Source organism: Podarcis cretensis (assembly GCF_951804945.1).
Source record: "Podarcis cretensis genome assembly, chromosome: 8".
NCBI lineage: Eukaryota > Metazoa > Chordata > Lepidosauria > Squamata > Lacertidae > Podarcis > Podarcis cretensis.
Window position 1 is genome coordinate 50,946,921 of NC_137177.1, and position 13,265 is coordinate 50,960,185.

The following is a 13,265-nucleotide window of genomic DNA, read 5'->3' on the forward strand; positions in this document are numbered from 1 at the left end:
AGGGGCTCAATAATCAAAAGGAGCATGCTTTTCAAGTCCCCAAGCTCTGCCTTGACGTGGGTGGGAAAGAAAAAGGGAGGCTTTGCAGAGACTGAAGACTGAATAGCCCACCACAGGGCCTCTTTAATACAAATGAGGGCTGGAGCAGACGCAATCTCATTCCAGGGGGCTGCTCTCTCCCTCCCCTCTACGGCCACAGCAGGAGCGGGACAGTGGCTTGCTTGCACACAAGGCTTAGGCTGAAGGCATTCCAAAGTATGATGTCAGGCTGTGCTACGTGGGGGTTGAGACAAACCCAGCAGGGCCCTGGCCCAGCGTGTGGCCGATCACGGAGGTCTCCAGGGGCTTGAAGCCCAAATTGTCCAAAGGGATCCCAAAGGCTGTGAGCTTGGCCTCGTACGTCCGCAACAAGTCATTGTGGGCCTGCAATGGGAGGCAATTGCAGGTTGAGGAGAAGGATCAAACATCACATACCATAACACAGCCACCTAAGGCAACTTCTCATGTCTATGCTCTGGTAATAGCCAGCCCATGGCAGTGGCGGCTGCATCCATATTTCTCCAAAAGGATGCAAGAGAGCAGGAAAAGGCCAACTAAAATGGTTGCAGGCTAGACCATCTCAAGGAACAAATGCTTAGAACAAACTTGTTAACTTAGAAAAATGGGGCTGAAGGTGAATACAATGCAACTTGGTAGGTCAGATGGAGCGATGGCTAGTACAACATTTGTCAAACCCATCAGCCGTTCACTGAGATGGGTAGGCAGTGGGCATTAGAAAAGACAGGGGAAGTATTTATTCACACTTCTTGGCATTAACCTATGGAACTCACTGCCACAGGATAGTGAATTCCTGCTGGCATAAATGGCTTTCAAACAAGGCATAAGTAAAAGCCAACTGCTAGGGAAAATATATTTCCTTCCTGGGTTGTGTCTAAAGAGACCTGCTCTCTACATTTTGCTCCAACAGACATTCAAGTGCAATTACAGGGTTCTCCTCAGCTGGAGCTCTTACCTTGCACACTCTGGCTAGCTCATACTGCAGATCCTTGATGGCATTGTTTTTCGAATCCAACACATCCTGTGAAGGAAGGATGTTTGGGTGTTAACACATCAGGCAAGTGAACTGGCCCACAAGGGGACTAGTCAAGGCCCAGCCAGAGCTTCTGGCCATTTCTTAATGGGCCACGACAGGCCTATGCAAAGTTAGGTGCCCTTCTGCAGCACAGTCTTGTGCTTGACTCTTTTCCTTTCTACAAATTCTGCATGATGAAAGTCCTAATCTGTCTGTGGTTGGCTTCTGTGATTTCATTAGGCAGTGCCAACGTATTTCCAAGCCTCTCTACGGCCATGAGGTTTAGAAACCTGCTTTTACAAAATCAGGTAAAACCCGAGATTCTCACGGGTGCTGAATTTTGTATACAGTACTGCATTCCACACTTGGCATAGCAATCACAGTGGAGCACTCCATCTACAAACAGGAGCTAATGCGCCTCTTGCCTCCCTGCACAATTTCCTCTTTGTGACTCAAATTAAGGCTCGTCTGCGTTGCCTGCCAGTAATGGGAGATGAGAGCTGTGGGCTGGCATTTCTGCCACCAAGCCATTTTTTGCCCTATTTGGCACAGGATCTGGTGCTACAATACCCAGGGAATCCCCTGTGGATGTGCCTCCTGCGCAAGCAGCAGCTGAAGGTAGGAATGTGGGAGGCCTGCTGGAAGGAGCAGCTGCCTCTGGGAAGAATCTCCAGTTACTGGCGCCAGCCGTGCTTGGAATGTGGAAGCCGCTAACTAAGCCCCCTTCCCAGGCAGGCCAAGTCACGGGAGATAACTCTGTTTCCATCCCATCAGGCATTTCAGAGACTGGGCAGGACAGGAAGCCTGAAGAGTGAGGAGGCCACAGAGGTCCCTATGGTGGAGAACCTCCCTTGGCTCTTGGGGCTGGAAACACGGAGGGGAGGGGCCCTGGCAGTGTGATGGGCAGCCCCTGCTCCCCAGAAACAACATGACGTGCCAGGGGAATGCTTTGAAAGTGCAGATCGCCTTGCTGTGTACCAGGGCGCTGTCAGAGAGAACCCAACCTTAGCAAAGAAAGCGGGCAGCTAGGAAATCAGCAACCAGGGAAACCCCATGGAGTGGAACGAGTTGAGAGAAAGCTGTGCGGCAAGCGGTCCCCAAGCCATGCTTGTGTGGCTAGAAGATTCTGACAGTCCCAAGTGGCCGCAGGGAGAGAAGGAGGGAGGCAAGGAACCGAGAAGGCAGCCAGGAGCTCATTCTCTCTCTCCCTTTCCATCTCCACTGGAGACTGAGCAGCAGAGCAGGAAACACCGCCCTGGCAACGAGGGCACATTGCCGCTTCAGTTCTCACAGTTCTCATGCTGCAAAGGGGCACGTGTGCTCTGTGTACTGAACGGATTCTGGGACCAGAATAAATGGCACATAGGTTCAGCAGATTTGCATGTAGTATCTCTTCCAACTCCACCAGCCAGAGGGAAAAGAAACTGAAGTCTCTGACCACTGGAACTTCCCCTTTCAATCTGGCTCCTGCAGATTTCCCCAGGCACAGCACCCTCATGCCAAGTGTATTCTCACAGCCAGAAGCACAACAGACACTTGCTGACTGCTTGTGCATTCTATGTCCCAAGAAAGCACCAAAGAGGCTCAGGTCAGATAGGAAGGGAAAGCATTCCCCAGTGGAGCAATTCACCCCACCACTGGTTCAGTCACTGCTGCGAGGGTCCCTTTTGCCCACAGTCCTGCCCATGTGGCTGTCTTCTATAGCTGCTGCTGGAAACAAACACCTCCCAGCAACTTCTAGCCAAGCCGAGGCAACTGGAGGCCAGTTGTGTGCGTGTGCATTCAGAACCTGCTTGGCAAATGGAAATGTTGGTACAGTGGTACCTTGGGTTATGAACTTAATTCGTTCCAGAGGTCCGTTCTTAAGCCAAAACGATTCTTAACCCGAGGTGCGCTTTTGCTAATGTGGCCTCCTGCTGCCGCTGTGCCGCTGGCGTGCAATTTCCGTTCTCATCCTGGGGCAAAGTCTCAACCCGAGGTACTACTTCCAGGTTAGCGGAGTTTGTAACCCAAAGCGTTTGTATCCCGAAGTGTTTGTTACCTGAGGTACTACTGTACATGCTCTGATTGTTTGGAGGGCTGAGGCAAAGTCTTTTCATGCTTGCGGGCCTCTTGTGTACAACTAAGCGCAGCTCCTCTGAAATACTGCGCAGGCTACATTTATTAATTGCCCCCGAATGAGGGGGAGTGCTCAGAGAAAAACTAACTTCCCCTTGTCAGGTTGGGCAGAGTCTATTATAGGATGGCTCCTTGCACTTGCCCACACCTTGAGCCCCTGGCAGCTCCCTTTTAGCCAGTGCACCTTTTTCCTGTGCATTGCAAGGTTTTACCTAGATCTTGCCTAATCCATCTTGGTAATATGAAACCCAGGGACAAACCCCATCTGAAACAGCAGCAAGAAGGAATCTGACCAATTGTTCTCATCTGGCTTGGGAGCTGTTTGTTTAACTGAAGGGTATTAGAAAAATATCTATAAACTTTCTCTATAATCCCCATGGTGATTAGAAGCACAGTACCTCCAGCTTGCGGGTGACCACACTGAGAGCACCGGGATCAAGGTTGGTGGCAGCCAGGACCTCGTTGAGCTGCACCTCCTTCTTCTCCAGGATGTTGGAGAGGCCAAGAAGCTTCCGCTCCAGCAACAAGTTCTTAAAGCCAGTTTTCTGCTGCACCTCGTTAATGGCTTTGGTAAATTTCTGGTACAGGTCATCTCGCTCGTCCTGCACCTGTGCAGACAACCATTAACCCCAGAGTAAAAGAGAGCACTGCTCTGAGCCTTGGCACAGACTGGTGCTCCATGAAGCCCCTAAACCAGGTATTCTGTCTGTTAATAAGGCGCTTTGGGTTTTTGTGTGTTTTGCTTGTCCACTGTGAGCACATGGGAAAGGGCTGGAGATCAGTGGTGGAGCACATGCTTGGCATACAGAATGTCCAAAGTTGCACCCCGCACATCTCCAGGGAGGGCCGGGAAAGGTGAAGCCTTGAGAGCCACTGCCAGTCAGTGCATAGACAAGACGGAGCTGCATGGACCAAGGGTCTGGCTGTGTATTTAGGCAACTGTCTATAGTCCTAACATTCATGCGTAAAAGTCTTCTTCCAAAAATAAAAAGCCAGCTACCCAATGACAACAGCTGCCCACCCCCTCTGTCACAAACCAACACAGATGAAAATATGTTGCAATGATTCCAAAAGTTGGGACTTTAGTGAGTCACAGAGGGAGGAGCAATGCAGAGCTCTGGAGGCAGCCCCTCAGGCTATTAGGGAAGGCAGTGGGAGCTGGAAGACAGGGCTGGGGGTGATTAGGTTTTTATCAGTTAAAACCATCCTCTTGCATTGTGCTATGTGTGTGTGTGTGTGTGTGCGCGTGCCATGCAAATGCCCACCCACTGCCTTGCTGTGCTCCCATATGCTGACCTTTATCAGGAAGAGTCAAGCCCCCGTTTTCAACCCCCGGCCTTGTAGCAGTCAAAGAGGGCAGCTCCAGGGAAGCCCCCAGCACACTTGTTTGCCTCCTCCTCAGGAGCCAGAGAACTGAGGAATCTGCAGCAACCTCTTTCCCCCATTTCAGGAACAGAAACAGACCACCCAGCAAGGCATGGCAGACTAGGCCATGGGCTTTAAGCAGCTTCAGGAGAGCAAGAGAATGATGCCTTTGGGGACAGAAAGGCCTCCTTTCTCTCCCAATGCACTTTACAAGGCTCTGTGGGGGAGGAGGGATGGGAGGCAGCCTGACCCAATTCTTGTTAGTAAGAGACCCCCTCATTAAGACAGGACCACTGCAGCCAGTTTTCAAAGGCAGCTAATGAGGTCTCAGATCTATGCTGAATGGCACGCAAACCTGTCCCCAAGTCTTAATGAATTATACTGAAGAGAGCCCCTCCCTTCCATCCCCCCCTCTGATGGGAGCTGCCCCTCCCCAGTATCACAGTCCCCACTTCTTTAAGTCATACTGATGACTAGACCAGCCCAGCAGTAGACATGCCACTGTTCAGACAAACACAAAGTCCAGCTGCTCAAGCAATCCAAAAGAACTGCAAAAATTTACACAGCTAATTTGGAGATGATAGGGAATGCCTATTGCAGGCAGTTTTGGCTCAGACTTGTCCATCTGCTCTAAAGGTCTCATCAAGAAACAATCAGGACCACAGAATTCTCAAGGCCCAATGGATGGTGGGTGGGTATATAGACCTCTCTACTGGATATCTGCAGAAAATGGGCCCATACTTTTCATCCTGTCCCACAGCCCACCCATCAAATCCAACCCTCTTCCAACTCTGAGTTCAGCCACAGCACAACAGTGATTCTTGATCCCTACCCTGATGAATCTTTGCTGCAGCACTTCATGTTCCCACTGGAGATCCTTTAATTCCTTCTCGGTGACTTTCAAACGGGCATGTGTGTGCTGGAGAGGGAAGAGAAGGAGGTTAAAGCAGCCGCACACAGTTCCTAGGGCACAGAAGGGACTGATGAGTTTTGACCTCCAAACTAGACAGTGCAAAGGAGTGGGAAAGTACTATGTTCCTCTATCTGCTCCACAGGGACTGGGAATCATTCAAGTCCCTCATCCTGGAAACATCAGCTCAGGGGTCTCTTGCCCCCAACTTCCAGCATGTTTCATGATCCCTATGGTCCCCTGCCTTCCTCTTCACATAGTAACTCAATTGCTCTGCAGTTGTATTTTGAATGAGTCTGTTTTTGATTATGGCAAAACTGTTGTGCATTCAGACACACCAACAACTTTGGTGGAGTGTGCAGCATCAAAAGGGAACAAAACTTAAAAAGAGATCTCTGGTCGTGAGTACGTGGCTGCATGTAAAATCACGAAACTCTCAACTTGAAACACTGATAAAAATAAAAAGCAAAGTGCTGGACAACAACTAGAATGGAAGGAGCAGTAACATTTGTCTAGACTCTAAATGACCACTGTTAGCACTGAAGGACATCACAGAAAGGGTGGTGCCTGTTTCACACAGTACAAATTTCCAAACTCTGGAAATAAAGGGCACATGAGAATAGAGACAATGCAAACTGCTACCAAAAGTGGAAATAAAAATCTGTGGCATGATAGTGGGCTGGTGCAGAAATAGCCCAGTGCTGTTCACACCAAACTAGCAGAGAGTCAGTCCTACTAAGTAACCCAGAGTTCATTGGCCAGGACACACAGGAAGCAAAGGCGAATGCAGAGCCCTGGGTCTCACATGCAACATGGCCTTGTCCTTTTCATAGTGCGCCAGTTTCTTCTGCAGCTCCGCCACCTCTTCACGGGCTCGTTGCAGTGGCTCCACCAGCTTTTTGTTCTGCAGCAGCACTTCAGCCATCTCCTTCTCCAGATGGTCCTCCTTCTTCTTCATCTCCTCCATCTGCTCCTGTACTCCAAGACACACACAGAGAAAGGAGGCTGTGTGTGCCTCATGTCCTCAAAAACAGGCAGCAAGCCCCATCCCACCAGTCCTGACCACCTGCCTGGAACATGCTTCCTCCCATGGGACCCACCACCACCAAGGCAAAGAGAAACAACAGCTCTGAATCACCTGAGGACAACCAAGGCTGCACCCTGACTCATTTGACTGGCCCACTGAAGTGAATGGAACAAATTTCCAAACAAACAAGGTCACGGTTGACATATAAAATATAGAAACAGACTTTGTCCCCAAACCAGAATGGTTCGTTTCCCCAAATGGGAAACACATGACCTTCAACTACAACAAGGGTTGGTCCATAGTGAGATGCACAAGAGAGGAACTCCAGGACTCAAGGTATCCACAATGGCAGAGCAAACAAATGCAACATGTAGTGGCTCTAAAGCAATGGCAGTACAGAAATCAGCCAAAGCAGAACAAAAAACAAAACACAGAAAGCCCAATGAACACCATCCACTTTGACCTTCCACTACCTGGCAACAGGCTGATTTGGGGATGGTGTCGTGTGGTGCATGTCTTTTACCTTGAGGGTGTTGATAAGTGCCAGGTTATTAAGAGTGACATCGTTGTAGTAGTTCTTGATGTCGCTGAAAGCCTTCTCGTGATTCTTCATCAGTGTGTTGATCTGTCCATTCTTTCTCTCCTCAATCTCATGGATTTCAGTCTTCCTGCGCAAGTCTAGCTCGTCGCGTAGAACCCGCATCTTCTTCTCATACTTGGCCTCAATCTCTGGGGAAGCAGCACCCAGGGCAGACTGAGTGCTCTACTAGGCAAAAAAGTGACAAGGCTATGCATGCCTCTATCTGTGGGCTGTTTCTCTATGCTGTGTGGAAGAGGAGATGGGGCAAAGTGTTCTCCAGCTCCAACAAGAGGGCGAAGCAAGACTCTCGGCTGACTGGAAAATGTTGTCACCCAAAGGTACTGGAAGTGCTCAGACTATATATAAACAACTCTGAGCAAAGGATGGGCCCATGGAGCCTGGCTTTCTAGAAAGCTCCCAGCAGAGATGGAATTCATAGAAGGCCTAGCAAATGGCACTCCTGTGCCTAGCTATTTTGACACATTTAATTTGATGAGGAGCTTAGAACTGCTGTCATGTTCCACCTTATAATGCATGTGGCATTTCAAGGAAGCCTCAGGCCCCTCCCTCGGAATGACTGCAAAACAGACAGGAGCTGGTATGCAAGACAGGCCCTACGCAAATCAGTGCTCTCTATCAAGCTGCTACTTAGCCTCATTTACACACAACATAGGGCGGACTCATGAGATGGGCCTTACACACCATGGCTACAAAGTCACACACATACACCTTCCAGAAGAGTGAGACTGTGCCATAAGGAAGCAGCTCCCTTGTCACTGCATGTGTGCGAGAAAGGGCGCCCAAGGGATGAAGTGACACTGTGGCCCACTGATCCTTCCCTGGGCACAAAGACAGCCTTCCCTTCCGAACCCGAACCCCACAGTTTTTGGTGGCGAGCCCCAGAACTGACCTTTCACCTGCCTCTCAAAGTCATTGCGCAATCGTGTTATGTCTTCTTGTTGTTTCTGCCAAGATGATGATACTGGTTAGTGACAGATGTTGCATATACAAAGGCCTCCTCCTCCTAGCTCAGAAGCAAAGCCAAGGCTGGTTTGCTCTGGAGGAACAACTGAGGTTTAAGAACCACCACCCCTCTCCTTCCCACCCGCACACCATGCACTCAACGAAAGTTGGCCTGAGCCCAGCCCAAGAGCCAAGTCCGGCATCACTTCAGACATACCAGCCGAAGGTTCTTCACCACCATCTCGTTGGACAGCTCCTGCTCCTTCAGCTCCACCTTCAAGGTGCGCATGTCCTTACGCAGCTCCATCTCCTGGGACCGGTGATCCTTCTGGGCCAGCTTCATAGACACTGTACTCTCTGCCTTCAGCTCTGTGATGTTGTTCTGGTGCTCGTACAGCAGGTGCTTCACCTTCTGCTTGTAAACCTGAGACAAAAGGAAGACGAGGCAGGCATTGGCCCTCATTGGCCAAGGTACTCTCTTTTGCAGAGGCCTGAGTAAATGAGAGGCACTTGTGGCTACTCACGGGAAGGGGATGGAAGTCGGTTGAGGTGCCCCAGCCAGGGGTGCCAGACCAACCAAGCTGGTGACCAACTCTGTCTGCAGCACCGTGGCTCCAAGTTAATCAAGTACCAGGAACTGAAGAAGATTCAGGAGCATGTGAGCCTCTATGTCTTTTTGCCAAAAGAATAGACCCTTCCAATGCCGTAGCCATTTCCCCACTTTCCATCCACAACATTGCGGGGCTGGCGAAGCCAATATCTAGCTGCTCAACCACAAGTGGAGGCAGCATGGGTCAATGGTTGCAGAGAGCATGTTTCACAGGCAAAAGGTCCCTAGTAAAAGGTTGTTGGGTTCGTACCAATGGGAAATGTTTTATTTTACTTAACTACATACTCCATACAAAGCAGCTCATGTTTTTATCACTCACCTGTCAGGGATGCTTTAGCTGTGATTCCTGCACTGCAGGGGTTGGACTATATAACCCTTGGGATTCCTTCCAACTCTACAGTTCTGTGATCTGTGAAGTCCACAGGCTCTTACCTTGATCTCCACCTGGTGACGCTCTTCGGCTTCCTCCATCTCGCGGTCCTTGTTGCGCAGTTCAGCCTTCTTCTCATCCAGCTGCCGCCGAGTGATCTCCCAGAAGGTGTGGATCTTGTCTCGCTCCAGCTGGAAGTAGTTGCGTTCTTCCCGCTCACGGTCCAGCTCCTCCCGAATGCGGCCCATATGTTCCTCCAGCTGCAAAGCCAAGAAGAGGGTCAGCCAACAGTCGGGCTGGAGCCGAGAGGAAGGACTAGGAGCCCACCATCGCCACTACTGGCATTGTGCCTTTTCTGACTCAGTGAATTCCAAAGCTTTTTCTTTTCAAGCCAAGGCTTTCCTGTGAACTGGCATGGGAAGCATGGCTAATTCCAGAAAGGGTGCAACTGTTTCATTTCAGAATGCACGATAAATAGGTGAATGAATTATCTGGTTAGAGAGAGGCTTTGCTCCATGAGTCTGTTGCTCTCTGGAAGTGGATAAATCAGCTTAGAATGTTTAGGGCAGTCTTTGCCAACCTGGTACCTTCCAGAAGTGCTGCTTGTCATCTACCATCAGCTACACTGATGGGTTTGCTGGCTGGGGTTAATGGGAGATGCAGCCCAAAACACCTGGAAGGCATCAGGATGGCAAAGGCTGTTCCTGTGCAATATTCTCACAATACCTGTACCCAAACTGTAAAATGGAACTGTGAGCTTAGCTATACTGAAGAGGTGCCTAGTTTTGCTACCCTGTGGAATGCAGAAGGGTGTAGTAAGGAACAACATGGACCCCTGGCAAAATAGTGGCTTCTCCCAATGCTGGTCCTCAGTGCTGTAGTGAAGTGTCAGAGGGATGGAAAGAGTGGACCTGCAACAAGCCAGCTGAGGGACTGCATGACTCACACTTGGTCTTACTCCTAGCCAGGAAGGTCGGAGATAATGAGGGTAGGCCAAGCACCCCATACATCACTCCACCCCAAAATGAGAGACACCTTGACCATTCTCTAATGTGATACAGGCCAGGGGTGGGAAACGTGAGTGGCCTGCAGGGTGTTGCTGGACTACAACTCCCATCATCCTGGGGCTGCTAGGAAATGGAGTCCCCTAAGTAACTCTAGGTAGATTGGTTTCCCTCTTGTTGGCAAGAAACCACTTTGCACTGTAGTTTCTATTTCCCATCCACACATTTTTAAGAATGTACCCTCTCTGTTACCACTGCAAAGTGACCCCCTTCTCACCTGCTCTTTGGTCATGCCCTCCGGGGAGACGGCATCCACCACAGGGCTTTTTGCACCTTTCTTCTTGCCACCTTTCTTTTCTCCTTTCTTTTTGGGAGCCTGAACAAACGCGGTAGTGGGGGAGAGGACAAGAGAGGAGAGGAGAGCATCTTCAGTGTGATGGATTAAGCCAAAGGAAGGAAGGAGGCTGTGAATTCATGTTCATAACCCCTTTGAGCAATGATGAAGTGCCGTTTTCTCTAGGAAAGGGATCCACGCATCCCTCCCTCTCTTCTGGCTGCCTGCACCTACTTGCCTGTGCAATTGCTCCAAGAGGCACAATTGTAAAATAGGGGTTGGTGGTGGTGGTGGTGAGAGCAGTGCTTACCGGGGCTCAAGGCTTATATCAGGGCTTACTCTTGGCACGCGTAAGGAAGAGTGACGAAGGAATGCCCCATAGCATGTGCAGAGTTCGGTCTGTCGCTGAGCACGTCCAGCCCCCGCGCTTCCGGGGTGGAGGGTCGGGGCCTCTTGGCGGGCAGGAGCCCCAGCACCGCCCCGGTTTTGGGGGAGCCCCCCGGGGCCCCCTCATCGCAAGCGCGCCCCACTTCCGGCCTCACCATGGTGGCGACTGAGTCCCCTCTCCGGCTGCTGCCCAGGCTCGGAGTCGCCGCGTCTCCGAGCAACCGCCGCCTCGGCCTCGCGAGAGTTCCGGCTCCGCCGGGTCCGCCCCTGGCAACGGGCCCCAGCCCTAGCAACGGAGGCCCAGAAGCCCCACCCCTTGCCCGTTGTCAGCCTCATCCTCGCTTGCAGCCCTTGGAAGATGAACTGCTTCTTCTTCTGACTTGGGAGTAAGCCCTATGGGACTCTATGGGACTTCTAGGGCTGGGAAATGGTGGAGGCAGACCTTGCCAGTGATGCAGCAAAACAAGGAAGGTTTATGACTCAATTGGCTACGACGGCGACAATAGCAATAAGAATTCATTGATGTCTAGTAAGGACAGCTGCCTACCGCCGCCGCCACCTCTGCGGGTTTCCTTGCAGTTTTAGGCGGTGAGCTCTGTGGGAGCAGGGAAGCTGCCTCGCCGCCTGTGCAACCCTACAAGGCACCATGGAAGATGGCACAGTATGCATAAATGTATAAACAAGCAAGCAAGCAAGTCGTTTTTATTGCTTTTAATCACAGTCCATTGCAACGAAATACAGTGACAGGAATAGGACAAGTATCAAAACATTAGAGGTTTAGATCAAGGAATTACCTGGACCATTTGCAGATGCTTATTGAAAATATTTGCCCATTGCTGATTTTGCTGCAACTGTGCTTTAGAACTAGGGGACCTCCTGGTAGTTTTGTCTCCTGCTTGCATTGCCTTTATCCACTGACTATGTTGGACTGGGGCTGATGGGAGCTGGAATCTTGAAACATTTGGAGGGCCACAGATTCCTCATCCCTGCGTTATGCCCCCACACCCTCTTGAGTAACCACCAATTTGAGTCTGGGATGCTGGAGCTCAGCCCAGAAAAATGTCCACTGAGAACAAGGAAAATGCCTCTGGGTATGTGCAGAGCACATTTCTTTAACCACTAGGTAACCTGTTTCTCAATTGCACTCTGAGATTAGGAGGGGCTATCACCAAGGTGGGGGAATCAGGAAGGTAGGGGGAATCAGGAAGAGGAGCAGAAAGTGTCTGAGCCAGGAAACAGGATTTTGAGTGATTTAGGCAGAGGCAATGAGAGAGAGGCAGGTGGAGTCCAATTACAGGCCTCCTCAGCTTTGCCTGCTGAGCTCTCGAAGTTTGTTTTAATCGCCAAGGCTGAAACAATGGCCTCACATTTAGCCTTGACCCCAATGGCCTTGTGTTAATTACCGTACCCAGAAGCCCCATCCTCTAGCTAAATTGCTTGGTTGCCCAGGCTAAGAGGCTTCCCTTCATCAGCTCTGTCCACCTGTGCACCCCTAGCTCACTGGGGGGTCGTCCGTCATGGCATTGTTCCCTCTGGTTCTGATGGTAGAAGCTATTTGTGTACTGTACACGGAATGGACCACTTTGACCTCCCAGAGAGGCCAGGGACATGCAGCTCCTGCATTAGCCAACCTTTCCAAAACTGGATTAAAGCTCCCATCACCTCCAACCAGCAGAGCTGCAGGATGCTGGGGGCTGATGGGAGCACAGCTGTGCTGGCTGGAGTTGACAGGAGTTGCAGGTCAAAATATCTAGAGGATCCAAGCTGGGGGAGGCTGGTCTTGACCCTAAGCAAGTAACATTTGTTGAGATGCATGTGGTGGGAAGGAAGGAAATGGGTAAGCAAGCAAAGTGACCCCACCAGTGAAAAAGGGTGGCCTGCTGCTTCACACAGCTATGTGGAGAGCACTTCTGACAGTGTGCAGAGTGCACCTGCAGGGTCAACTAATCAACCATTATTTCATTGAGTTATTTGATTTGTATTTATTCTATGGTGGAACTACTGTAAAGGATTTCTGACAGAGGCTGGATTCCAGGAAACATTGGGACCCAGTTGCCTAGCTTAGGACGCCATGCATTGCCTATGGCACATTGATTCCCACTATTCGCTTTCACCCTAAGCCTGCTAGAGCAGTGTTTAGACTTCTGCTTTCTGCTTCGGTCCTGCATGGATACCTTGTTCCAGGAAGACAACAGCCAGGGGGTTTCTCCTGTTGGCATTGCTTAATTGGGGCTTTCCGCTTGGATTTGCGCCTGGATCTGTTTTTAGAAGCTCTTGCTTGGGGGTGGGGTGGAGTAGAGTGGGGTGGGATAAAGAAAATGGAGGTTTTGTAGCCAGAGACTGGAATAAAAGCCTAGTGCAGCTCAGCTGGCAGAGATGCCAGCTTCACTCCATTCCCCGCTGGGGACATGGGAGGTGCAAAGCACGACTGATGAGAAAGAAGCTTCTCTGTGGCTCTTCCAGAAAAAACAGAAAAGCAAATTTCCATCTGGGCTTGCTGGTTCCCCAGGGATACTGAGCCTGGT

General features: G+C 50.6%; 1 protein-coding gene and 1 long non-coding RNA gene across 5 annotated transcripts; one reads left to right on the plus strand and one right to left on the minus strand.

The window, feature by feature from the left end:
• Window positions 1-92: 92 nt before the first annotated feature.
• Window positions 93-10,989, minus strand: DRC4 (dynein regulatory complex subunit 4). Of its 4 annotated transcripts, none has more exons than XM_079989238.1 (11): window positions 10,896-10,989; window positions 10,297-10,395; window positions 9,078-9,275; window positions 8,253-8,459; window positions 7,983-8,037; window positions 7,016-7,221; window positions 6,271-6,438; window positions 5,388-5,474; window positions 3,589-3,798; window positions 1,013-1,078; window positions 93-423 (listed from the first exon to the last, which is right to left on the minus strand). In XM_079989238.1, exons 1-11 carry the CDS (start codon window positions 10,896-10,898, stop codon window positions 274-276), a joined length of 1,449 nt encoding a protein of 482 aa, XP_079845364.1. In that variant the 5' UTR covers window positions 10,899-10,989; the 3' UTR covers window positions 93-273. The 4 variants fall into 4 exon arrangements, with proteins under 4 accessions (XP_079845364.1, XP_079845365.1, XP_079845366.1 ...); XM_079989239.1 differs by lacking the exon at window positions 10,896-10,989 and adding an exon at window positions 10,664-10,887; XM_079989240.1 differs by lacking the exon at window positions 10,896-10,989 and adding an exon at window positions 10,592-10,610.
• Window positions 10,911-11,431, plus strand: LOC307223301. The gene is made up of 2 exons (XR_013842064.1): window positions 10,911-11,038; window positions 11,089-11,431. It is a non-coding gene; the product is annotated as an uncharacterized lncRNA (long non-coding RNA).
• The last annotated feature ends 1,834 nt before the right edge of the window (window positions 11,432-13,265 follow it).

Coding starts and splice junctions, on each gene's coding strand:
- DRC4 (XM_079989238.1), bottom strand. Junction 9,276..10,296: donor AGGGCATGACCAAAGAGCAG/GTGAGAAGGGGG, acceptor TTGGCTTTGCAG/CTGGAGGAACATATGGGCCG. Junction 8,460..9,077: donor GTCACCAGGTGGAGATCAAG/GTAAGAGCCTGT, acceptor CTTTTGTCTCAG/GTTTACAAGCAGAAGGTGAA.